Source organism: Melopsittacus undulatus, chromosome 12 (assembly GCF_012275295.1).
Source record: "Melopsittacus undulatus isolate bMelUnd1 chromosome 12, bMelUnd1.mat.Z, whole genome shotgun sequence".
NCBI classification, from domain to species: Eukaryota; Metazoa; Chordata; class Aves; order Psittaciformes; family Psittaculidae; genus Melopsittacus; species Melopsittacus undulatus.
The window spans coordinates 13,567,558-13,593,245 of NC_047538.1; the positions used below are offsets into that span (position 1 = coordinate 13,567,558).

A 25,688-nucleotide genomic window follows, 5' to 3' on the forward strand; every position below is an offset into this window, starting at 1 on the left:
ACCTGAACCTGATGTCCCAGCTCGACTGTCCATTAGACCCCCATGTCTGTGCCCATCCCCTGCCCATCCCTTGGCAAGGGGCTGTGCAGCACCAGGGAAGGTGATTCTCCCCATGGCCACACTCTTCATCACAGAGCTCCATGCTGAGGCAGAGGCTGTCCTCTGCTGTGCTGGCTGGGACACCAGAGCTGGTCAGTGTCATGGTGCCTCCCAGCACTGGGGAAGTGACACCCAAGGCCGCTGTTGCTGCAGGTCCCTCTGGCGCTGCCTGCTGCTGCAAGTGCTGCTTGGATGCTGTGTTAGAGCAGGACATGTTCCTGTGAAGCGGCTCCTGCCACAGGACACGTGTTCTGGTCTCGTCCTCGTGGTGCATGGCAATGGCTCATGTGCCCGGCCGGACCGGGGCCCTTGTGCAGAGGGGCCCTGTCCCGCTGCCCGGGCAGGGCTGTGCTCCTGGCCACTGGCTGACCCCTGTCTCCTCCCCTCTCTCCTCTCCAGGTTCCCTGGTCCAGTCAGCGCTGACTCAGCCCCCATCGCTCTCAGTGGAGCCAGGAAAGAATGCCCAGATCACCTGCTCCGGGAGCAGCAGCAGTGTTGGCTGGTACCAGCAGAATGTGCCTGGCAGTGCCCCTATCCCTGTGATCTACAATAACAACAATAGACCCTCGGGCATCCCTTCGCGATTCTCCGGATCCAATTCCGGCTCCACAGGCACATTAACCATCACTGGGGTCCAACCCGAGGATGAGGCCGTCTATTACTGTGGTGGCTGGGACAGCAGCACTGATGCTCTTGTTGTGATGCAGAGGGATGTGAAACTGAGCTGCAGAGGAGGTTCTCTGTTCTTCTTCTTCACTAGGGAGCTGGGCTGTTAGCCTGCAGCAGCTTCATATCCCCTCTGCATGACCAGGTCTGTGAATGTCTTCCTGATTACACCGCACTGTGCAGGATGTGACCCTGTGCCTGTCCTGACAAAAGACATGGCTTTGCCTTTTGTCTGCCTCCCACTTCATGCTGCTGTTGGGCATGTCCTCTTGCTTCTGGTAGAAGGGCTGACTCCTTGGGCTCTGTCTGTGGGGCTGGGGTCTCTCTGTGCCCTTAAGGAGCTTTGTGCAGAGGGGCCCTGTCCCGCTGCCCTGGCAGGGCTGTGCTCCTGGGCACTGGCTGACCCCTGTCTCCTCCCCTCTCTTCTCTCCAGGTTCCCTGGTCCAGGCAGCGCTGACTCAGCCCCCATCGCTCTCAGTGGAGCCAGGAAAGAATGCCCAGATCACCTGCTCCGGGGGCAGCAGCAGCTATGGCTGGTACCAGCAGAAGGTGCCTGGCAGTGCCATTGTCACTGTGATCTACAATAACAACCAGAGACCCTCGGGCATCCCTTCGCGATTCTCCGGATCCAGCTCCGGCTCCACGGGCACGTTAACCATCACTGGGGTCCAACCCGAGGATGAGGCCGTCTATTACTGTGGGAGCTGGGATAGCAGCATTAGTGCTGGCACGGTGACAAAGTGTAATGAGGAAGTGATACAAAAACTTCCTCCCAGTGCAGGGGCCAGCTCAGAGTCTCTGCTGTCCCTGTCTGATTGTTGGGCAGGTCCCTACCATGGCCCCACTTGATCTCAGTTTTGCAGCAGCAATGCTGTTGGCTGGTACCAGCAGAAGGTACCTGGCAGCACCCCTGTCACTGTGATCTGTGATAGCACCAAGAGACCCTCGAGCATCCCTTCATGATCCTCGGAATCAAGTCTGGCTCCAGGGGCATGTTAACCATCACTGGGGAGGTGACACCCAAGGCCGCTGTTGCCGCAGGTCCCCTCTGGCGCTGCCTGCTGCTGCAAGCACTGCTTGGATGCTGTGTTAGAGCAGGACATGTTCCTGTGAATTGGCTCCTGCCATGGGGCACGTGTTCTGGTCTCGTCCTTGCGGTGCATGGCAATGGCTCATGTGCTCGGCCGGACTTTTGTGCACAGGGGCCCTGTCCCGCTGCCCGGGCAGGGCTGTGCTCCTGGCCACTGGCTGACCCCTGTCTCCTCCCCTCTCTCCTCTCCAGGTTCCCTGGTCCAGTCAGCGCTGACTCAGCCCCCATCGCTCTCAGTGGAGCCAGGAAAGAATGCCCAGATCACCTGCTCTGGGGGCAGCAACTGGTACGGCTGGCACCAGCAGAAGGTGCCTGGCAGTGCCCCTATCACTGTGATTTATTGGAACAACAAGAGACCCTCTGGCATCTCTTCACGATTCTCCGGATCCAAGTCCGGCTCCACAGGCACATTAACCATCACTGGGGTCCAACCCGAGGATGAGGCCGTCTATTACTGTGGTGGCTGGGACAGCAGCACTGATGCTCTTGTTGTGATGCAGAGGGATGTGAAACTGAGCTGCAGAGGAGGGTCTCTGTTCTTCTTCTTCACTAGGGAGCTGGGCTGTTGGCCTGCAGCAGCTTCATATCCCCTCTGCATGACCAGGTCTGTGAATGTCTTCCTGATTACACCGCACTGTGCAGGATGTGACCCTGTGCCTGTCCTGACAAAAGACATGGCTTTGCCTTTTGTCTGCCTCCCACCTCATGCTGCTGTTGGGCATGTCCTCTTGCTTCTGGTAGAAGGGCTGACTCCTTGGGCTCTGTCTGTGGGGCTGGGGTCTCTCTGTGCCCTTAAGGAGCTTTGTGCAGAGGGGCCCTGTCCCGCTGCCCTGGCAGGGCTGTGCTCCTGGGCACTGGCTGACCCCTGTCTCCTCCCCTCTCTTCTCTCCAGGTTCCCTGGTCCAGGCAGCGCTGACTCAGCCCCCATCGCTCTCAGTGGAGCCAGGAAAGAATGCCCAGATCACCTGCTCCGGGAGCAGCAGCAGCTATGGCTGGTACCAGCAGAAGGTGCCTGGCAGTGCCCCTATCACTGTGATCTATGCTGACAACAATAGACCCTCGGGCATCCCTTCGCGATTCTCCGGATCCACCTCCGGCTCCACGGCCACGTTAACCATCACTGGGGTCCAAGCCGAGGACGAGGCCGTCTATTACTGTGGTGGCTACGATGGCAGCTATAATGGTGACATGGAGTAATGAGGAAGTGATACAAACACTTCCCGCCATTGCAGAGGCAAGTTAGGAGCCTCTGCTGTCCCTGTTTGGTGGTGGGACAGGTCTTAGACATGGCTCTTCCCTGGGCTGCAAGCACCTGAACCTGATGTCCCAGCTCGACTGTCCATTAGACCCCCATGTCTGTGCCCATCCCCTGCCCATCCCTTGGCAAGGGGCTGTGCAGCACCAGGGAAGGTGATTCTCCCCAGGGCCACACTCCTCATCACGGAGCCCCATGCTGAGGCAGAGGCTGTCCTCTGCTGTGCTGGCTGGGACACCAGAGCTGGTCAGGGTCATGGTGCCTCCCAGCACTGGGGAAGTGACACCCAAGGCCGCTGTTGCCGCAGGTCCCTCTGGTGCTGCCTGCTGCTGCAAGCGCTGCTTTGATGCTGTGTTAGAGCAGGACATGTTCCTGTGAAGCGGCTCCTGCCATGGGGCACGTGTTCTGGTCTCGTCCTCGTGGTGCATGGCAATGGCTCACGTGCCCAGCCGGACCGGGGCCCTTGTGCACAGCGGCCCAGTCCCACTGGCCGGGCAGGGCTGTGCTCCTGGGCACTGGCTGACCCCCATCTCCTCCCCTCTCTCCTCTCCAGGTTCCCTGGTCCAGGCAGCGCTGACTCAGGCCCCATCGCTCTCAGTGGAGCCAGGAAAGAATGCTCAGATCACCTGCTCCGGTAGCAGCAACGGCTGGTATGGCTGGTACCAGCAGAAGGTGCCTGGCAGTGCCCCTGTCACTGTGATCTACAATAACAACCAGAGACCCTCGGGCATCCCTTTGTGATTCTCCGGATCCAGCTCCGGCTCCACGGCCACGTTAACCATCACTGGGGTCCAACCCGAGGATGAGGCCGTCTATTACTGTGGGAGCTGGGATAGCAGCATTAGTGCTGGCACGGTGACAAAGTGTAATGAGGAAGTGATACAAAAACTTCCTGCCAGTGCAGGGGCCACCTCAGAGTCTCTGCTGTCCCTGTCTGATTGTTGGGCAGGTCCCTACCATGGCACCACCTAATCTGAGCTTGGCAACAGCAATGCTGTTGGCTGGTACCAGCAGAAGGCACCTGGCAGCGCCCCTGTCACTGTGATCTGTGATAGCACCAAGAGACCCTCGAGCATCCCTTCATGATCCTCGGAATCAAGTCTGGCTCCAGGGGCATATTAACCATCACTGGGGTCCAAGCCGAGGATGTGGCCATCTACGACTGTGGGAGCTACGACAGCAGCATTGCTGCAGACGTGGTGAAATGGAGCAATAGGCAAGTGATACTAAAACCTTCCTGCATTGCAGAGGCAAGTTAGGAGCCTCTGCTGTCCCTGTTTGGTGGTGGGACAGGTCTTTGCCATGACTATGCCCCCGGCTGCAAGCACTTGAACCTGATGTCCCAGCTCGACTGTCCATTAAACCCCCATGTCTGTGCCCATCTTTCGTGGTTTAAAACCAAGTCCACAAGCAGCTCGTTCACTCACTCCCGCCCTTGCTCTCCCAACTCCCAGAGAGTTAGGAAGGAGAATCCAAAGAATGTAGCCCCCACCAGTTGAGATAAGAACAGTTTAATAGCTAAGGTATAACACAAATCATTCCTGCTACTATTACTACAAATAATAATGATAAAGCCAATAACAAGTGAAGAGAATACAACACCTCACCAGCCACCGACCCATAACTCACCCCACCCTGCCCGACCCAGCACCAACCGATACCTCCTCCATCCCACCAGAGCTCCAGCCCTTCCGGGTCTCTCCCAGTTACATCCTGGGCATGATGTGCTATGGTATGGAATACCTCTTTGGCTAGCCTGGGTCAGGTGTCCTGTCTCTCCTTCCTCCCGGCCTCCCCTCCTCCCTGGCAGAGCATGAGCTAAGAAAAGGTCTTGGACAAACCAAACATTTGAGCAGTAACTCAAAACATACTTGCTATCAGCAACCGTTCTCAGCCCGAAAGTCAAAACACCAACTGCACCAGCTACCAAGAAGGAGAAAAATGACTGCTACTGCTCAAACCAGGAAACCATCTCCTGCCCATCCCTTGGCAAGCACCAGGGAAGGTGATTCTCCCCAGGGCCACACTCCTCATCACAGAGCTCCATGCTGAGGCAGAGGCTGTCCTCTGCTGTGCTGGCTGGGACACCAGAGCTGGTCAGGGTCATGGTGCCTCCCAGCACTGGGGAAGTGACACCCAAGGCCGCTGTTGCCGTAGGTCCCCTCTGGCGCTGCCTGCTGCTGCAAGTGCTGCTTGGATGCTGTGTTAGAGGAGAACATGTTCCTGTGAAGCAGCTCCTGCCATGGGGCACGTGTTCTGGTCTCGTCCTCGCGGTGCATGGCAATGGCTCACGTGCCCGGCCGGACTCTTGTGCAGAGGGGCCCTGTCCCACTGCCCGGGCAGGGCTGTGCTCCTGGCCACTGGCTGACCCCTGTCTCCTCCCCTCTCTCCTCTCCAGGTTCCCTGGTCCAGGCAGCGCTGACTCAGCCCCCATCGCTCTCAGTGGATCCAGGAAAGGACGCTCAGATCACCTGCTCTGGTGGTGACAGCTACTATGGCTGGTACCAGCAGAAGGTGCCTGGCAGTGCCATTGTCACTGTGATCTATGCTGACAACAAGAGACCCTCGGGCATCCCTTCACGATTCTCCGGATCCACCTCCGGCGCCACGGCAACGTTAACCATCACTGGGGTCCAAACCAAGGATGAGGCCGTCTATTACTGTGGTGGCTGGGACAGCAGCAGCAGCTATGGTGTCTGATGGCAATGAGTAGTAGGAAGTGACACACATACTTCAAGATCAGGGGGAGGTTTGTGACCTTCTCTGTCCTGGCTGAGCAGAGTTTTGGCTGTGGGGCTGAGGCAAGTTCCTTTCTCATCTGCACAGCCAGAGCTGGGAATATCCTCCCTTTCCTGTCCCAGAGAACTGGAGGGGTTACTCTGTGGCTTGGGGCCATTGTCCTTCTCCCTACAATGTTCACAGTGTGGCACCATCTAAAACCTTGCTGCCTCTTGCTACTGAGAGCCATGTCCTCCTGCTGCTGCCTGAGCTGCCTTCCTGCTGGGATGTGTTTGGCTGGGCTCTGCTCCCAAAATGTGCCTGTGAGCATGGACAGGAGGGAGTCGGAGCACTTTTCCTGTAGACGCAATGGGGCACATGCAGCTGAGAGGGTGCCCGGGCAGGGCTGTGCTCCTGGGCACTGGCTGACCCCCGTCTCCACCCCTCTCTCCTCTCCAGGTTCCCTGGTCCAGGCAGCGCTGACTCAGCTCCCATCGCTCTCAGTGGAGCCAGGAAAGGACGCTCAGATCACCTGCTCTGGGGGCAGCAGCAGCTACGGCTATGGCTGGTACCAGCAGAAGGTGCCTGGCAGTGCCCCTATCACTGTGATCTACGATAACAACAAGAGACCCTCGGGCATCCCTTCGCGATTCTCCGGATCCAGCTCCGGCTCCACGGGCACGTTAACCATCACTGGGGTCCAACCCGAGGATGAGGCCGTCTATTACTGTGGTGGCTGGGATAGCATCAGCAGTTATGGTGTCTGATGGCAATTAGTAGGAAGTGACACACATACTTCAAGATCAGGGGGAGGTTTGTGACCCTCTGTGTCCTGGCTGAGCAGAGTTGTGGCTGTGGGGCTGAGGCAAGTACCTGTCTCCTCTGCACAGCCAGAGCTGGGAATGTCCTCCCTTTCCTGTCCCAGAGAACTGGAGGGGTTACTCTGTGGCTTGGGGCCATTGTCCTTCTCTCTACAATGTTCACAGTGTTACACCATCTGCCACCTTGCTGCCTCTTGCTACTGAGAGTGTCATGGTTTAAACCAAGTCCACACACAGCTCATTCACTCACTCCCCTTTCTCTCCCCCAAACCCTGGAGAGTTAGGAAAGAGAATCCAAAGAATGTAGCCCCCACGCGTTGAGATAAGAACAGTTTAATAGCTAAGGTATAACACAAATCATTCCTGCTACTACTACTACAAATAATAATGATAAAGCCAATAACTAGTGAAGAGAATACAACACCTCACAAGCCACCGACCCATAACTCACCCCATCCTGCCCGACCCAGCACCAACTGATACCTCCTCCATCCCACCAGAGCTCCAGCCCTCCCAGGTCTCTCCTGGTTACATCCTGGGTATGACGTGCTATGGTATGGAATACCTTTTTGGCTAGCCTGGGTCAGGTGTCCTGTCTCTCCTTCCTCCCGGCCTCCCCTCCTCCCTGGCAGAGCATGAGCTCAGAAAAGGCCTTGGACAAACCAAACATTTGAGCAGTAACTCAAAACATACTTGCTATCAGCAACCGTTCTCAGCCCGAAAGTCAAAACACAGCATTGCACCAGCTACCAAGAAGGAGAAAAATGACTGTTACTGCTCAAACCAGGACAGAGAGCCACATCCTCCTGCTGCTGCCTGAGCTGCCTTCCTGCTGGGATGTGTTTGGCTGGGCTCTGCTCCCAAAATGTGCCTGTGAGCATGGACAGGAGGGAGTCGGAGCACTTTTCCTGTAGACACAATGGGGCACATGCAACTGAGAGGGTGCCCGGGCAGGGCTGTGCTCCTGGGCACTGGCTGACCCCTGTCTCCTCCCCTCTCTCCTCTCCAGGTTCCCTGGTCCAAGCAGCGCTGACTCAGCCCCCATCGCTCTCAGTGGAGCCAGGAAAGAATGCCCAGATCACCTGCTCTGGGCTTAGCAGCAGCAGCAATGTTGTTTGGTTCCAGCAGAAGGTGCCTTGCAGTGCCCCTATCACTCTGATCTATGGTAGCACCAATAGACCCTCGGGCATCCCTTCGCGATTCTCCGGATCCATGTCCGGCACCATGGGCACTTTAACCATCACTGGGGTCCAAGCTCAGGATAGGGCCATCTATTACTGTGGGTGCTGGGACAGCAGCAGTGCTGATGAGCATCCTGGTGCCCCCAGGCTGACATGGTTGGGTGCTCCTGCTTGACCGTCAGTTGTCTGCCGTGCATGGGGGCAGCAATCCTAATGGTGGACGTGGAGGGTGCAGAAGTGACAGCTCCTGGCAGCGCAGACCTGATGTGTGGCTGGTTCCTGCTGTCCTCAAAACGTCCTGTCCTGTGTCTGGTCGTGTGGCTGAGGTAAGCTGGCAGAAGCGCTGTCATGTGTGCCATGCTGCTCTGGTCCCTGTGCTCCCTGCCAGTTCAGGGCTGATGCCCACCCTGCTCTGTTGACAGCAGCTGTGCCTAAAGGCCCTGTGTGTGTGCCTGAGGCTCCCTCTCTGAGCACGGGTGCCTTGCTCATGGTCCCCTACAGAAGTCCTAAAGGTTGTGGCAGGAGCTGGAGATGTCTCTCGACATGGTGGAAGCTGTCATAGTGAGGAGGGACAGCATGGGGCTGGTCCTGTGCTGAGCTCTGCTCTCAGTTCCACCGCTGCTGTCCCTGAGAGCCACCTTGTCCCCACATGGTGTCAGTGTGGCCCCGCACCACAGTCCTGATGTTCATGGGGCAAAAGGGCTGGGGACACCCGGGTGCCTGTGGGTAACTCCCTGGTGCAGGCAGCAGGGGCAGCCCCTGGACAGGCGAGCGCGGAGGATGATTCCGTGCACTTGACGGGTACAAGCTCCAGCCCAAGTCTGTTTGTGGTTGCTTTGAAGCTGCTGGAGACCCATGGCTCACTTTGGAGCTGGAGGAGCTGGGTTTCCTCACTGCTGGGTAGCCTGGCAGTACATGGTCTCTGTATGGTCCTGGTCCCTTCCAAATCCCAGCTCTGTGCTCTGCAGTTCTATTGTGGAACTGAAAGAGAAGCAGCCCATGCTCAGGGAACTGGGAGGGAAGTGGGGTGAGAGGAGCAGGAAAGATCCTGCCGTGGTCCAAGGAAGAGCCCTGGCCTGGGTATGGGGGGCTTAAAAGGGAGTGGGGGTCCCCAGCACAGCCCCATCGTGGTGGGGACACGGAGCTGGTGCGATCACACCATGGCCTGGGCCCCTCTGCTCCTCGCACTGCTTGCCCATGGCTCAGGTGCCCTGGCCAGAGCCGCTGGGGATGCACAGGGCCCCTCTGCAGAGGGGCCCTGTCCCACTGCCCGGGCAGGGCTGTGCTCCTGGGCACTGGCTGACCCCTGTCTCCTCCCCTCTCTCCTCTCCAGGTTCCCTGGTCCAGGCAGCGCTGACTCAGCCCCCATCGCTCTCAGTGGATCCAGGAAAGGACGCTCAGATCACCTGCTCTGGGGGCAGCAGCTACTATGGCTGGTACCAGCAGAAGGTGCCTGGCAGTGCCATTGTCACTGTGATCTACGATAACAACAAGAGACCCTCGGGCATCCCTTCGCGATTCTCCGGATCCGGCTCCGGCTCCACGAACACCTTAACCATCACTGGGGTCCAACCCGAGGATGAGGCCGTCTATTACTGTGGTGGCTGGGACAGCAGCAGCAGCTATGGTGTCTGATGGCAATGAGTAGTAGGAAGTGACACACATACTTCAAGATCAGGGGGAGTTTTGTGACCTTCTCTGTCCTGGCTGAGCAGAGTTGTGGCTGTGGGGCTGAGGCAAGTTCCTTTCTCATCTGCACAGCCAGAGCTGGGAATGTCCTCCCTTTCCTGTCCCAGAGAACTGGAGGGGTTACTCTGTGGCTTGGGGCCATTGTCCTTCTCTCTACAATGTTCACAGTGTGGCACCATCTAAAACCTTGCTGCCTCTTGCTACTGAGAGCCATGTCCTCCTGCTGCTGCCTGAGCTGCCTTCCTGCTGGGATGTGTTTGGCTGGGCTCTGCTCCCAAAACATGCCTGTGAGCATGGACAGGAGGGAGTCGGAGCACTTTTCCTGTAGACACAATGGGGCACATGCAGCTGAGAGGGTGCCCGGGCAGGGCTGTGCTCCTGGGCACTGGCTGACCCCCGTCTCCTCCCCTCTCTCCTCTCCAGGTTCCCTGGTCCAGGCAGTGCTGACTCAGCCCCCATCGCTCTCAGTGGAGCCAGGAAAGGATGCCCAGATCACCTGCTCCGGGCTTAGCAGCAGCTACGGCTATGTTGGTTGGTACCAGCAGAAGGTGCCTGGCAGTGCCCCTATCACTGTGATTTATTGGAACGACAAGAGACCCTCGGGCATCCCTTCGCGATTCTCCGGATCCACCTCCGGCGCCACGGCCACGTTAACCATCACGGGGGTCCAAGCCGAGGATGAGGCCGTCTATTACTGTGGGAGCTATGATGGCAGCACTAGTGCTGGTCAGGGTCATCGTGATGCTAAGATTGCTATAGTCATTCCTGCTCCTTCCTACACCTCCTCTGTGTTTGGAAAAGCTGCAGAGATCAGGCAGTTGTTGCCCTGTTGCACTTGCACTTCTTCCAGCTCTGCCTTTGTAGGCGTTTGTCTACATAGCTGTTCTGATGCCACTTCCCCTCTGGTGCTGCCAGTGCAGTGTTGGTGTGTGATGCTGGGCACCTCCATCCTTGCTCTGGGTCCTGCAAAGGATGGTTTCCATTGCACAGAGTTGCTGTACTGTTGTGCAGAGGGAGTTTCTGTCCCTCTTGTGTCTGAGAGCTTCTCCATTGGGATGAGTAGGCTTAGGGGAATCCTTGGCTGGGGAGGGATCCATTGGCTCTAGGAAGGTGTTTCTATTGCAGGCTGTGAGCCTGCACTACCCCCCCTCTCATCCCACCAACAACTCAGCCTGGGCTGCCTTTGTGGACATTCCTGACTAATCTCAAGGGTGCGGAGAAGCCAAAGGACCAGAGTCCACGTTCCCTGAGTGCTTTGTGCTGCTGTAGTGACAGGACATCTGTGGGAAAAGGGTGTTAGCTGGGGCACGTTTGGTCTTTGAAAGGCCCTGGTGGAACTCATGCCCCCTGCCCCAGCAGTACCCTGTCTCTGGTCTCCATGGTGGTGCATCTCACCAGCCCAATGTGTACTGGAGGTTCATCCCCTCCTTCTGTCACACACCATCTCCCAGTGGGCTCCCTAGACTGGGGATGCCCTGTGGGCAATGGCACAGGAGACCTGTCACTGTCCCACTGCCCAGGAAGGGCTGTGCTCCTGTGGCACTTGGACCCCATCATCTGCCCTCTCTTCTCTCCCTCCTGGTCTCTGGGCAGGTCTACTCATGTGCTCTTGATGTAAGTGTCCTCAGAAGTAAACACCTGCATTGCCTTCTCCATGATTAACAACACCTACAGCTGGTTCCAGCAGAGGGTACCTGGCAGCAGCGTTCCTGTCACTCTGATCTATCAGAACAACCAGAGATCCTTGGACATCCTTTCATGGTTCTCCGGACCCACGTCTGGCACCATGGTTACGTTAACCATGACTGGGGCCTAAGCAGAGGACGAGGCCGTCTGTTACTGTGGGAGCTGGGATGACAGCAGTGCTGATGAGTCTCATGATGACACAGAGCTACGTGCAAGTGAGACTTTGAGAGTCAGAGGTGTGTGTTTTATCTCCTCCTTCCTCTCCACCAGGCAGGGCTGGCTCTTCAGCTTTGGGGTTTTCCATTCCTCACCCCCCACCCATGCCCTTCCCTGTGTTCTGTGTCTGTGTCTCCAGGGATGGGGCCGTGGTACTGGTGAAGGTCTGGCTGTGCTTGTCTCCACTGCTAGTATCCATGTGAGGACAGAGGAGCCTGGGACAGTGCTGGGAGCTGGGCCTATGGAGCTCCCTAGGAAAAGCTTTGCAGCATTTCTGCTCCCCCAGGCTGAGCTTCAGCCAGAGCCCTGCGGCAATGCAGCCATGCTGGCTGCCAGGGATGGGTGCAGGGGCATTTGCTAGCCTGCAGGATCCTTGGGCACTGCAGCAGGGCAGGGAGAGCTCCTGCCTGAGTCCCCTGCTCTCACATGGCTCTGGCTCACCCACCCTGGTGTCTCTGTCCCTGGGGGGAAGATTATATCTGGGTGCAGCAACCATGTTTATGGCTGGTTCCAGCAGAAGACATCAGGCAATGTCCCTGTCAGGGTGATCTATGAGAGCAGCAAGAGACCCTCGGGCATCCCTTCGCGATTCTCCGGATCCAGCTCCGGCTCTACGGCCACGTTAACCATCACTGGGGTCCAAGCCGAGGACGAGGCCGTCTATTACTGTGGTGGCTACGATGGCAGCTATAATGGTGACATGGAGTAATGAGGAAGTGATACAAACACTTCCCGCCATTGCAGAGGCTGTTAGGAGCCTCTGCTGTCCCTGTTTGGTGGTGGGACAGGTCTTAGACATGACTCTTCCCTGGGCTGCAAGCACCTGAACCTGATGTCCCAGCTCGACTGTCCATTAGACCCCCATGTCTGTGCCCATCCCCTGCCCATCCCTTGGCAAGGGGCTGTGCAGCACCAGGGAAGGTGATTCTCCCCAGGGCCACACTCCTCATCACAGAGCCCCATGCTGAGGCAGAGGCTGTCCTCTGCTGTGCTGGCTGGGACACCAGAGCTGGTCAGGGTCATGGTGCCTCCCAGCACTGGGGAAGTGACACCCAAGGCCGCTGTTGCCGCAGGTCCCTCTGGCGCTGCCTGCTGCTGCAAGCGCTGCTTGGACGCTGTGTTAGAGCAGGACATGTTCCTGTGAAGCGGCTCCTGCCATGGGACACGTGTTCTGCTTCAGCAGGTCCCCTCTGAGCAGCCCACAAGGAGACAGACCCCTGCATCCTGCTCTGCCCATTGCTCTCTGTGCCCCAGGCACCCAGGCTCAGGCAGTGATGGGCACAGGGGTGGATCAGAGGATGGTGGCATTTCTTGTGGTCGCAGGTGATTTTTGGCTGGGCCCAAGGTGGCCACGAGCCGTGTGCCCTGGGTCAGAGCAGGGCTGGCTGGGGGCTGCCCTGGTGATTGAGCACAGCCCTGGGGCTGCCCTTGATCTGTCTGCATTTGCCCAGCACCAGAGACTGAGCTCATGGGTTGGCATTGCCGGGGCCCAGTGCCAGGTGCTCCTGTGGTGCTGGGGAGTGGACAGCTGGGAAGAGCAAAGGTTTTGAGAGTTGGGCCTGGGCTGGCAGGGCAAGAGCCAGGGCAGAAAAGCAGCAGAGGAAGAGGGTACCTTAATGGCCTGGGACACCCATCGGAGTGGAAGATAGCGAAACTGGGGTGGGGAGTGCTGGTGTTGGTGTCATTCCAGAACCACCAGACCGAGCTGCGGTGCTGCCTGCCCCCGTTACCCACATCAGCTCATGTCTGCCCTGACCACTGGGCCAGCAATGGGGATGGGGGATCCGTGCCAGTGGATTTGCGGCACTGAGCTGGGAGGTGTCTCTGTCTGTGCCCGGTGCCAAGCCCCACTGCTCTGGGGTGTGGGGCTGGTGGGGGAGCAGGGAAGGAGGTGGGGAGAGAGGTGCGGGCAGGACCTGGCGCAAGCGCAGGCTCAGATTTGCATGGAGGGGCCGTGCTGGAGCGTGTGGGGGCTTAAAAGGGAGTCGGGGTCCCCGGCACAGCCCCATCGTGGTGGGGACACGGAGCTGGTGGGATCACACCATGGCCTGGGCCCCTCTGCTCCTCGCGCTGCTCGCCCATGGCTCAGGTGCCCTGGCCAGAGCCGCTGGGAATGCACAGGGCCCTTGTGCACAGGGGCCCTGTCCCACTGCCCGGGCAGGGCTGTGCTCCTGGGCACTGGCTGACCCCTGTCTCCTCTCCTCTCTCCTCTCCAGGTTCCCTGGTCCAGGCAGCGCTGACTCAGCCCCCATCGCTCTCAGTGGAGCCAGGAAAGAATGCCCAGATCACCTGCTCTGGGAGCAGCTACAGCTATGGCTGGTTCCAGCAGAAGGTGCCTGGCAGTGCCCCTATCACTGTGATTTATTGGAACAACCAGAGACCCTCGGGCATCCCTTCGCGATTCTCCGGATCCAGCTCCGGCTCCACGGCCACGTTAACCATCACTGGGGTCCAACCCGAGGATGAGGCCGTCTATTACTGTGGGAGCTGGGATGGCAGCACTAATGCTGGCACGGTGACAAAGTGTAATGAGGAAGTGATACAAAAACCTCCTGTCACCACAGGGACCTGTCAGGAGTCTCTGCTGTTCCTGTCTGATTGTCGGGCAGGGCCCTGCCCTGGCCCCACCTAATCTGAGCTTGGCAGCAGCAATGCTGTTGGCTGGTACTAGCAGAAGGCACCTGGCAGCACCCCTGTCACTGTGATCTCTGCTAATAACAAGAGACCCCTGGGCATTACTTCACAATTCTCTGGATCCAAGTCTGGCACCAGGGGCCCATTAACCATCCCTGTGGTCCAAGCAAGGGACAGGGCCATCTGTTACTGTGGAGGCAGCAATGGCAGCACTGATGTTCCCACAGTGACATGAAACAATAGGAAAGTGAAACAAAAACCTCCTGCCATTGCAGGGGCCTTTTAGGAATCTTTACTGACCCTGTTTGATAGGACAAACATGGCAAGTCCCTGCCATGGCCCTGCCCTTGGTGTCTGTGCTGCAGGTGGCTGTGCTGCTGTCCCGGATCAGATGTTTCTTAGTGCCGCAGCTCTGTGCTCATCCCCTGTCATTCAGGGAGGGATGAGGCCCCACAGCCCTGTCGCTGCCCTGCGCCACAGGTCCAAGGTCTCCTGCGCTCCCCAGCTCACACCCAGGACACTGTCGGGTGCTCCCTGCCCTCCTCCCAGCACCACTGCACCAGGAGCCCCCAGGGCATCCCCCAAGGGTGCTGCAGCCCTGCTCAAACTGTGGCCCCACAACCAGGAAGTGGGAACACACCACAGGCTGCAGAGCAGGGCTGATGCTTTCCCTTCCACCCAGAGGAAGAGATGTTTCCCGTGGTGCAGAGCTGCAGGGTCATGCACAAGGCTGCCAGGCAGAGCAGGGCTGACTGGGGGCTGCTCTGTTGTGCTGTACGAGGAGCTCATGGCTACTGCAGCGTTGGCTGCACCTTTGCATCCCTGGGCAGCCCCCAGTCCTGGGCAATGTCCCCCTATGGCCCCACAACAGCAAGGCTCTGCCCAGCACCCTGACCTCTTCCTCATCCTGCTGCGGGAGTGCAGGACTGGGTCTACCACTGGGGACAAAGACATCAGCCCTGTCATTTCATGGTGTGCCACTTGTTTCCAGATGTGACATTTCCTGTGTCCCCATGAGCATGACAGTGCAGGGGCCAAGGTTCGGCACTAGGGCGAGTGATATTGCCAGGCTCTGAACAGGGCTGCTGGCCCCACGGGGGCTTCATTTGTGTCTCAGGAGCTGCAGTGGGCAGCAGGGCTCCACATGGTCTTGTTCTCCAGCTCTGTGCCTGCGACTGTGGTGTGTGGCAGGAGTGCCATGAGCCACGCGCTAGGGCCAGGAGGGCACGGCTGCAGAGAGCATCCTGCAGTGCTCAGGAGGGTTCCTCTGAGCTGCCAGTGCATGCCGCTCCTGGCCCTATTCTGCTCACTCCAGGTTAAGGTCTGGGTGCTCATCTGTCACAGATAACGTCCACCTGAGGGCCTCAGAGGGATGGGAAAAGGGGCTTTACTTGTACCTTTTCCCATCCCTTTCCCCACGCAAGAGCTCAGTTCAGCCCAGCTGAACCCCAAGATTCCACCCTAGTGACAACAGCCCGGGCAAGGGCTGGTCCTTCCATTCCCAACATGGGCACTGGCTCATCTGCTCCTGCCAGCCCATGGGGATGGTGGAGCTGCTAGAGCTCCCATCCCCAGTGCCCATCTCTCCTATGCCCTTTGGTTCTGCAGCCACTTGAAACACGCTGGGGATGGGGGATCCCTGCCGGTGGATTTGCGGCACTGAGGTGGGAGGTGTCTCTGTCTGTGCCCGGTGCCAAGCCCCACTGCTCTGGGGTGTGGGGCTGGTGGTGGAGCAGGGAAGGAGGTGGGGAGAGAGGTGCGGGCAGGACCTGGCGCAAGCGCAGGCTCAGATTTGCATGGAGGGGCCGTGCTGGAGCGCGTGGGGGCTTAAAAGGGAGTCGGGGTCCCCGGCACAGCCCCATCGTGGTGGGGACACGGAGCTGGTGGGATCGCATCATGGCCTGGGCACCTCTGCTCCTCGCGCTGCTCGCCCATGGCTCAGGTGCCCTGGCCAGAGCCGCTGGGAATGCACAGGGCCCTTGTGCAGAGGGGCCCTGTCCCACTGCCCGGGCAGGGCTGTGCTCCTGGGCACTGGCTGACCCCTGTCTCCTCCCCTCTCTCCTCTCCAGGTTCCCTGGTCCAGGCAGCGCTGACTCAGCCCCCATCGCTCTCAGTGGAGCCAGGAAAGGACGCCCAGATCACCTGCTCCGGGCTTAGCAGCAGCAGCAATGTTGGTTGGTACCAGCAGAAGGTGCCTGGCAGTGCCCCTATCACTGTGATCTACGGTAGCACCAATAGACCCTCGGGCATCCCTTCGCGATTCTCCGGATCCAAGTCCGGCACCACGGGCACGTTAACCATCACTGGGGTCCAAGCCGAGGATGAGGCCGTCTATTACTGTGGTGGCTACGATGGCAGCAATTATATTCCCACAGTGACATGAAACAATAGGGAAGTGATACAAAAGCCTCCTGCCAGTGCAGGGGCCAGCTCGGAGTCTTTGCTGTGCCTGTCTGATGGTTGGGCAGGGCCCTGCCATGGCTGTGCCCTTGATGTCTCTGCTTTAGTTAACAGAGCCTAATGTTGTCTGCCTTTATTATCCTCTAGGATAGAACCCAAACACAACTGAAGGCTGAAAAAATGCTCTGAAAGTGATTGCCCACAACATATAGCACTGGCTTCAGCTAAATGCTTTTCATAGATAATTTCAGTGGTTCTTTTGGCTAGTTTTAGTCTATGCACCAATGCATTCCCAGAGGCAGAGTAAAACTGCAACGGAATGTGCCTCAAACCACAAAACCTTTGAAGCATCATTTCTTTTCTAAGAACTGAGGAGATGTTAGACTCTGACTAGAACTGCTTGCACAAACCACGACATTTGAATGTTTTCTAGTTCAGATTAAGTTGGTGCTCTTTACATTCATTGTTGCAAGAGCTTGTTTGCTCTGAGCCGAGCAACCTATGCCCTGTGAGATTGGCAGCATGCTGGGAAAACACTTAACAAAGCAGCAGCCAAGCTTTCCCTGGGGAATTTGAAGTTTATTTGTCTTAGCTGAAACTCATCCTGGCTCACCTTTGCTCTGGCTACTGCAGATGTATGTAGACATCTGCATCCCTTTCATGCTTTTCTCCTCTAGTCCAGCTCTTCTGCTCTACCAACAGCCCCTGATGCCTCCTGTCCAACCCCCTTTGTTTGTCTTGGCCCTCGGCAGATGCTCCACCCTGCTGCTTCTAAACCAGTGGTGGTGGTTCTGGGCAGTGGGAAGGATGGATGGATGGATGGATGGACAGATGGATGATAGATGGTGGATGGATGGATGGATGGATGGATGGATGGATGGATGTAAAGATGGATTGTTGGTTTATTTATGAAGTTTACCCCTACACATACTGTCTACAGCGATCCCTATTTCCCCTGGCCACAGCCATGGTGGTCCCAGAGCAGCCCACAGCTACCTGAATGGCAGCAGCACAGGTCAAGACACAATGCTGCCTGTGGTGCCTAAGGGGCACCCAAAACTCTTTGTCACCTGAGATTAACGGCCTCACAGCACAGGCAGGGACATGAACTTGTAATGAGAACAAGGTGTGCAGTCCTCAGCAGCAGTGGGTCCCTGGACAGCCAACAACACAGCCATGGCTCTGGAAAGCCCAGCCAACAGACTCCAAGTGGGCTGGCGGAGCCAAGGCCACCCATTTCCTTATGGATGCTCCAGCAAGAGCTTGCATTCATTCCCATATGGCTGTCCTGCTACTCCTGCCCTGCCACATCCACCCGGGCACAGCCAGCAGTGCACCTAGCCACCAGGACATCTTCATCCTGCTGTGTCCATTGGGACATCTCCATCCAATCACCTTCATCCTGCTGCAACCCCTGGGGCATCTCCATCCTATCACCTCACCCTGCCATACCCAGGGGGACCAGACCTGCTCCTGCCATGAGGCAGGAGGTTTTGGCATGGCCCTGTATCACTGTGTGGTGTATTCGGGAGCGGGACCATGCTGACCGTCCTAGGTGAGTCGCTGATTTCTTCTCGGTCTTTCCTTCCCCACCATGAAATTGTGACATTTGGTTGATTTTTCAGTGATTTCGGGGGTTTGGCTCGGACTTGGTGCTGGGCTGGGGTCTGCCGCCAGTTTGGAGACAGGCACTGAGCGCAGTGTTTTTGGGTTGTGTCTTGTCCCTGCGGACTCAGAGGGCTCTGGTGCAGGCCATAGAGATCTGGGGGTATTTTGTCAATTGAAAAGTCTTAAAATTTGGCCAGGAAATGTGTCTGAGGTTCTCAGGAGCCTATTTCAGAAACTCAGGTTTAGGTCTCTAAGACAGGGAATTTTTGTCTTTGTTAAAGGAATTAGTCATTAGTTTAAGGTCTAGGTCCTCAGCTCTTAGTCCTGAAGGGCTAAGTGAGGAGCAGGGGCTTCTCTTTGGGCTCACGCAGCCAAGGGTGCAGGCTCTGCAAAATGGAGCCTGTCCTTGGCCAGGAGCAGGCTGAAGGCGCATCTGACTTTGTGTTAAATTGGCACATCCCTGTGATCTTAACCAAAAACTTGTCAGGGATCCCTTAAAGAGCACGTTGTCCAGGTAAGCCATGTAAAAACTTGAGGTTCTTGTGTTGCAGATGCTGCCGGGAGCATTGTCTGTCTGTCTGTCTGTCTGTGGCATTTTAAGAAGAATTTGTCAAAAAAAATCCCACCCTGAACCAAGTCATTAGGGGCAGAAAATCAAGAAAATGGAGTTTTGCTGATTTCTGCAGCAGAAAGTTGTGAATGGCGGAGTCCTCCTGGGTTTTGAATAGGAATACACAAACTGTAGCTTAGAGGAGACAGCAGAACCACCTCAGAAAGATCAAACATCTTTTCTCTGTCTTCCTTTGGGGGATTCTTTGTTGCACTTGTTCTGAGACAGACCTGAACAGGTCTGAAAGCAGAGCTGGGCAGAAAACAGGAGCGTTTGTCATCAAAAACCTGATTTTTTAGAAGAAATTGCCTCACAAAAGGGAAGAAATGAGTTTAGGGTAACTACACAGAGATTTTGTTTTGTATGTATTATATATTATATATAGGTATATAATAGACATAAAACACACTTTTATATAGTATGATATATATAATTATATATATACTATATAATCTTATATAGTATATATGTAATATGTTTTTTATATATGAATATGTACACACGCATAACTGCATATTATATACACGGTATGTAATTATACATACATTTATATAACAATATATATTTTATATATGTACATATAAAATAGATAACATATATATAAGTATATATGCAATATATGTGTACATTACACACATACACATATACCTATAAAAATATATATTATACATATATGAAATATGTGTATATATATGTGCTTATACATGTTTATATATGCATCACTAAAAATACAGCTGTATCCCCAAGGCAAATACATCAGTGTTATAGACAATGAACTGTCAGTGGTAGGGGAAGTGGGGGGTCTCTGTGCAGTGCAGGCAGGCAGGAGGTTGTGGGGGGGCACAAAGCCCCCTCTGACTCCTCAGTGCTCTCTCCCTCACAGGCCAGCCCAAGGTCTCCCCCACTGTGTACCTCTTCCCGCCATCCAGCGAGCAGATCCAGTCTGAGAAGAAAGCCACCCTGGTGTGTCTGCTAGGAGAGTTCTACCCTGGCACCATGGAAGTGATCTGGACAGCTGATGGCAAAGTCATCAGCAATGGGGTCGATACCAGCCTGGCGGTGCGGCAGTCCAACAACAAGTACGTGGCCAGCAGCTACCTGACGCTGGGTCTCTCTGACTGGCAGGGCCATGAAAACTACTCCTGCAAGGTCAAGCACGAGGCTGGCGATGTAGAGAAGAGCCTGAATAGATCCGAGTGCTCCTAACCCCACTGGGACATCCCTGTTCCCTGTGGACCTTCATGACCCACTCCCTCTTCCCCACCATGAGGGGCAGGGGCTCTCCCCCTGCCGCAGATGTCTCCCAGTGCCCCGTTCCTGTCCCCCTGCCCTGAGTGTCCCACAAATAAACACTGACACTGAACTAGTGCTGGCTCAGCATCACTGTCTCTGTGTCCTTTCACTGCCCCAGGGGCACCAGTATGGAGGAGGTGGGATGGGAACACACACACATAGTGCTGGGGCTCCTTGCACCTCTTGCTCACCCCTGGGAACCCCAATGAAAGCCCCAGGACTGCTGGGACCGGGGGATGAGCAGCCTGTGGCAGCAGTTTAATCTAAACCCCCAGCCCAGCAGCAAGCACATGGCCCTGGTTGTGCCATTCTCATCCCTTGCCTGCTGGCCTCTGGGTGCCAGGTCTCTTGCAGGGAGATACGGCTTGTGGTGGTGCCACGGACAGCCATGTCCCTTTGCCACCGGCCCTCGCTGTGTCCCTGCTTCCTCTGTCACCACTGTGTTCACAAGGATGGGGGTGCTGGTGTAGCTGCCAGTCATGCACATGCACCAGCCTGTCCCTCGCACCCTGGGCCACAGCAAAGTGGGACCCTGTGGGCCCTGTGGCACAGCCCTAGGGAAGTTTCCCTGCAGCCCTGCAGGGTGGCCATGTGTCCCTGCAGCCACTTCTGGTGACAGAGTCTCATAGAACCCCAGAATGGTTTGGGTTGGAAGGGACCTTTACAGGTTATCCAGTCACCCCCCTGCCATGAGCAGGGACATCTGCACCTCCTCACTCAGGTTGCTTAAATAAAGCCCCTTCCAGCATAGCCTTGAATGTTTCCAGGGATGAGGCACCTATAATCTCTCTGGGCAACCTGTTCCAGTGTTTCATCACCCTCATCATTAAAAATGTATTCCTCATATCTAGTCTAATCTACCTTTGTTTAGTTTAAAACCATTACCTTTTGTCCTAATGCAACAGGGCCTGCTAAAAGCCTTATCCCCATCTTTCTTACAGGCGCCATTTAAGTACCAAAAGGCCACAATAAGGTCTCCCCAGATCCCAGCTCTCAGCTTGTCTCAACCAGAGCTGCTCCAGCTCTCACAGCATCTCCATGGCCTCCTCTGGACTTGCTCCAACAGCTCATGTCCCTTACATTCGGGGCTCCAGAGCTGTCCTCTGCTGTGTTCATGGGTCCCATCCACCCCAGCGCCTCTGCCCCGTCCATCTCAATGCTTCCACCCATCTTACCCACCCCAACAGTTTTACCTGAGCATCTCCATCCATCCTTCCCACCCTGAAGCCTCCATCCATCCCAGAAAGCTCTGATGGGGCTGCCCACTCCAGCTCTTTAATGCTCTTTTTTACTCAATTGTTCAGCAGCCACTTGAGGGTTTATCATAAAATGAAGCCAAAATGAAACCAAAAATCATCTGCCAAACTCAAACTGTATGAGACAAGATCCAAAGGGGCAGTTTCTTCTCTCTGTGTTGTTCCTTGTCTGGCAAAATGTCTAAGGGAAGGGAGCTTCCCAGGGAGCAAGCACTGCGGCACAGACTCCAAGCCTGCCAGGAAAGCAAATACCAAAGAGGAACTTGGAGTAGAACTAAGCTTCTTTCATCCATCTCTTGCTCACATGGACATGGCAGGGTGGGTGACCTGCTGCAAAAGGAGCCCCATGTCCCCCAGTGCTGTTGGGAACATCCCAGCAATGGCAGCACAGTGTTTTAGCATTTCAGACTTTATTCTGGTGGGAAGGTGCTGCTGTTTACCCTGATAAGGTGTTTTCCCAGCCTGCATTTCTGCAGGTTATGCAGTTCTCCAGCCAGCCCTGGGTCTGCAGTCTCAGCCTGAGGCTCCCCACTCCAGCAGCATCTGCATCCCTGTCCCCATCCTTCCCTATTGCTACTGGAGGCAGCAGCTCCCCCCTCCATGCTGTCCCCATGCCCAAACTGCTGCCCCCTGCCCTGCCTCTGTCCCCTGCACCCACTCCCAGGCTGCTGGGGTTTCCTGGCTGCACCAGGCACCTTGACCTCCACAGCACGAGCTGTCCCCAGGAGCCCTGAGCAGCTCCAGGGACATGTGCCATCCCTGCAGGGCCCAGGGCACTCTGCAGTCCTGGCAGGATGCAGATGGAAGGAGCAGAGGGGGGTATAGCCCTGATCTGCCCCAGCCCTCCTTCCCTCCTGGCAGCAGGGTCTGGACCTCACCGGAGGTTCCAAGAGGCACCTCGTGCCCCAAAACAATTGGCTTTATTCTGTCTTTATCTTCTCCCCAGCCAGGCAAGGGAGACCCTGCCATGGCACAGCCCCATCCATGGGGCAAACTCCCTTCTCATTGCCGCACACAGGGGACAGCGGTGATGGAAGCAGTCCCAGTGTCCCTGCCCATGTATTAGGTGACAAGGCCTGGGGTTTTCACAGGAAACCCCATCCCCTCGGAATGGAACAAACCCATGCCCAGACCAGGCTGCAGCAGCCAGGGAAGGAGGCAGCAGTGGGATGCTCAGCTTGCACTGGAGCTAGAGGAAGGAGGGCAGGGCAATGGTAGGGTCTGTCCTGCTGTGTTTCAGGATAAGCTCCTTTAAGACAGTTTCCTGGGCAGAGAAGAGCCTGCAGTGGCAGCGTGGGCCCGGGGGTGCTGCCAGGCTGCAGCAGGGGTCTGGGAGGTAAGATTCCTGCAGCACCCACCCCAGCTCACTGCTGGGGGGACACAGACCCAGAGATGGCACCAGCTCCTCTGCCTTGAGGAGCCCCTTTCCATGCTCAAGGGAGGTTACTCCCTGGCAACAACCTGCCTGCAGCATCCTTGACCTGGTCCTCATGGCTCTGCTGGGGCTTTTGCCCAGTACAGTCTGCCTGGGTTTGTGCCAGCTGAGGAAGCCTCAAGGAGCAAGACCTGCTGCCAGGAAGGATGCCTGCTTCCATTTCCCACTGAGAAAGCTCAAGCTTCACTAATCATTGATTCCAGCAGTTGGAAAACCATACCCTAAAGCTGTGGTTGAGGCTGGAAAGAATGATGGGGTAACACAGGAGCCCCCGTTGCAGCCATGCTGCCAGATTTTACCCTGCTATATTGGGTACATTGGGGGGGGGGGGGGCAGCTGGCAAGGAGGGGGCAGCAGGGCAACACTTTCCACAGGGCTTGAAATCCACCCCAGCATCCCTTGGGTAAAGCCATCCCTTGGACACAAGACACCAGGCTGAGCTTTTGCAGGCTCAGTTTGGGGCAGGTCCTGCTGGGTCTTGCTTCAGCTTGGGTCTGGGTTAGCACTGGCACATCTGACTCAGGGGGAAGGGAACCTCATTTATTATTGATTAAAAGAGTTTGCTAAATCCTTCCCATAAGCAAGGGAAAAGCTGCTGAATTATGGATCAGTGCCCCCCACCCCAGGGCTCCCGTACTGCCCCCGCTGCCACAGCACAGCAGGTTCCCACCCCCGGTTTTATCCGTAACAAGCCTTCAACAGGGCTGGAAGCCACTGCTGGGAATCACACCGGGATGAGGGGCCTGATCCAGGCCTGGGAAGAAAAGAGGTGTCCTGCTCCTGCAGCCACCCTCACTGGGGTTTTCTGCTGAGGGAAACAGAAACCTGCATCCCTCCGCAGCTGCAGCTCTCGCTCTCGCTCTGCATCTCCTGCACTGCCATTTTAGAGTTGTTTATTTTCTGTTTCCCCAGCTCACCATTAACTCTAAACGAGGGGGATCTATTTTAGTAGAGGAGATGATTCAGGAAGGCTTTATTTAGCGGCAGAGAGATGCAGCAGGTGCCATGGTGGGAGCAGGGCTCGGTGAGATCTGCGCCTACAGACAAGGGCTTAGCAAGGCCTTTGAGGGAGTTTAATAAACCCCTGTGGTTTAGATGCTTTGGGCTTGGAGGGACGCCATGGCTGAGACCAGAGGGAGGGATGTGGGGATGGAACAAAGGAGTGTGGGGCAAAGGGAGTTCTGGCAACCTGTGCCCAAAACCTCACCCCCAGAGGGCAAAACTCTGCTCTGGTCCCCAAAGCCTGCCCTGGGGTGAGGGCAGCTCCTGCACCCACAGCCTTGCTCTTGAGGGCAACCGTGCTGGACCCCATACATGGGGAGGCAACTTGCCAGGGTTTGTCCCCCACAAAACCAGCCTGGGCCTGCTGGTTTTGCATTGACCATCACCAGTGTTTCCCCCAGTGAGCCCCAGCATCTCACACCAGCAGGATTTGGGGTCTCTTTGTGGGGACGTGGCGGGAGCAGAGCGCGTGCACCTGAGGCTGATGAAACACCTTGCTTGCAGAGCCATGTGTGACGTGGCACAGCTGAGGGGACGGGGACATTCCTCCTGCCCGGCCACCCCAACAGTCGCTGCACTGCGAGGAGCGGGGCTGAAACCTGAAAGCAAGAGCTGGGGCCAACAATAGCCAGACCCCATTGGGGTGAAAGTGGGAGGACAGAATGAGTCCCCTGCTTTGGCTCTGCAGCTGTGCCCAGGCTGGGTGATACCTGATGGGCTCTGCCCTGCCTGAGCTGGGGCACCCAGAGGGATGGTTGGTGGCTCCTGCACCCCATCCAGACACCCCCCGGCTCTCATAGCTGCCTTCTCCATAACCCAAACCTTCTCCATAGGGTCTGGGGAAGGCTGTGCAGAGCCCAGGCTGTGCCACGCCAGCTCTGGGCCCTCCTGGCCCCCCCAGCACTGCCACCATGCAGCTGTACAGCATGGGGCATCCCCAACTAAATTTACTCCTGACCTGCCCCAGTCCCCAATCAGAAACTTGAAAGGGGGCCCAAAAAAAGGAAGTGAAACCGTCTCCAGTGGGTGCTGATGTGTGAAGGGGAGTGAGTGCCGCGCAGCAGAGCCCTGGTGTGAGCACTGGCTCTGCTGCAGAGAGCTTTGCCCCCATTCCCTTGCCGAGTTCTCACCTTGCCACCATGTCGGGGGGAGCAGGTGTTGGGGCAGCTTTAACCTGTCCAGGATTGGCAGGGTGGAGGACTAGGGACCCCTGTGAGATGGCACCGAGGCTGGTGGGGCTGTGTGGCAGGGCAGGGTTCGCATCCCCAGCCTGGAGGGTCCTCAGCACAGTCGTGCCTGGTAGAGGCCCCTGCCCGATGTGGGGAATGCCCACATGCATGCACACACACTTGCACATACAAGCACACACACACACACTGATCCCAGTGCATCCAGGCCCCCAGGCTGGGCACTGCTGTCATGTGAGTTTGGAACCAGGGCTGACCCTGACACTGCTCAGCTCATGGACTTGTTCCCCTGTGCCACTGCCACAGGGGTATAAACCTGGAGCACAGTTTAGGCCAGGTCACCCTAAATCCTCTCTCATTGACTGAATTGCACTGGACAGTCCCTGCCTCCTGCCAGGCAGCCCCTTAGGCTTGTCCATCAGTCCAACCAGCCACAAGATGCATGGGGCAGCCTCCAGACTCCCACAATATGGGGCAGATTCCCCCAGATCTGAGAAATAAAATACAGGTTATAAATGAGAAAACAATACAGGCTATAAATGATGAAGTACAAGTTACAAACCATCAAACACCATCAAACACCCCCTGGGCAGCTCTGGATCAAAGCCCCAGCTGGGAACAGCCAGAGAGCCAAAGGCTGAGGGTTATTGCCCTGAGATTGAAAGGGAATTAAATGAAAGAAATAAACGTTTGAGGCTGGCGTGGTCGAAAACACGACCTGAGCGATCAGCCCTGCTTGTGGAGATGAGAACATTTGCATAGCTCCGGCAAAACAGCAACCGTCAGGGCCCGCAGCTGGTGGCTGCATGGGGAGGGGTGGCCGGACCCCTCGCTTCAGGTTG

The 25,688-nt window shown here is 56.5% G+C and overlaps 2 protein-coding genes and 2 gene segments (V, D, J or C); all 4 read left to right on the forward strand.

The window, feature by feature from the left end:
• Positions 1-4,192: 4,192 nt before the first annotated feature.
• On the forward strand, positions 4,193-6,595 carry LOC117436860 (Ig lambda chain V-1 region-like). The segment is given in 3 exon segments: positions 4,193-4,364; positions 5,509-5,611; positions 6,382-6,595. Coding segments are annotated over 3 exon segments (489 nt in total).
• Positions 6,596-8,987: 2,392 nt separating this feature from the next.
• On the forward strand, positions 8,988-9,465 carry LOC101870020 (Ig lambda chain V-1 region-like). The segment is given in 2 exon segments: positions 8,988-9,036; positions 9,164-9,465. Coding segments are annotated over 2 exon segments (348 nt in total).
• A 347-nt stretch (positions 9,466-9,812) lies between these two features.
• On the forward strand, positions 9,813-12,130 carry LOC117436861 (immunoglobulin lambda-1 light chain-like). Its single transcript, XM_034068428.1, has 4 exons — positions 9,813-9,843; positions 9,943-10,245; positions 11,139-11,308; positions 11,936-12,130. The coding sequence occupies exons 1-4, from the start codon at positions 9,813-9,815 to the stop codon at positions 12,128-12,130; spliced, it is 699 nt and encodes a 232-aa protein (XP_033924319.1).
• A 1,309-nt stretch (positions 12,131-13,439) lies between these two features.
• LOC106023439 (immunoglobulin lambda-1 light chain) lies at positions 13,440-20,053 on the forward strand. Of its 8 annotated transcripts, none has more exons than XM_034068043.1 (4): positions 13,440-13,510; positions 13,638-13,933; positions 17,977-18,010; positions 19,557-20,053. In XM_034068043.1, exons 1-4 carry the CDS (start codon positions 13,465-13,467, stop codon positions 19,877-19,879), a joined length of 699 nt encoding a protein of 232 aa, XP_033923934.1. In that variant the 5' UTR covers positions 13,440-13,464; the 3' UTR covers positions 19,880-20,053. The 8 variants fall into 8 exon arrangements, with proteins under 8 accessions (XP_033923934.1, XP_030903722.2, XP_033923939.1 ...); XM_031047862.2 differs by having other exon boundaries at positions 13,638-13,929; positions 17,973-18,010; XM_034068048.1 differs by having other exon boundaries at positions 13,638-13,926; positions 17,976-18,010.
• Positions 20,054-25,688: the final 5,635 nt, after the last annotated feature.

Coding starts and splice junctions, on each gene's coding strand:
- LOC106023439 (XM_034068042.1), top strand. CDS start 15,952: ATGGCCTGGGCACCTCTGCTCCTCGCGCTGCTCGCCCATGGCTCAG. Junction 15,998..16,124: donor GCTGCTCGCCCATGGCTCAG/GTGCCCTGGCCA, acceptor TCTCCTCTCCAG/GTTCCCTGGTCCAGGCAGCG. Junction 18,011..19,556: donor GACCATGCTGACCGTCCTAG/GTGAGTCGCTGA, acceptor TCTCCCTCACAG/GCCAGCCCAAGGTCTCCCCC.
- LOC117436861 (XM_034068428.1), top strand. CDS start 9,813: ATGGACAGGAGGGAGTCGGAGCACTTTTCCT. Junction 10,246..11,138: donor TGATGGCAGCACTAGTGCTG/GTCAGGGTCATC, acceptor TCTTGATGTAAG/TGTCCTCAGAAGTAAACACC. Junction 11,309..11,935: donor GACCCACGTCTGGCACCATG/GTTACGTTAACC, acceptor GGCTGGTTCCAG/CAGAAGACATCAGGCAATGT.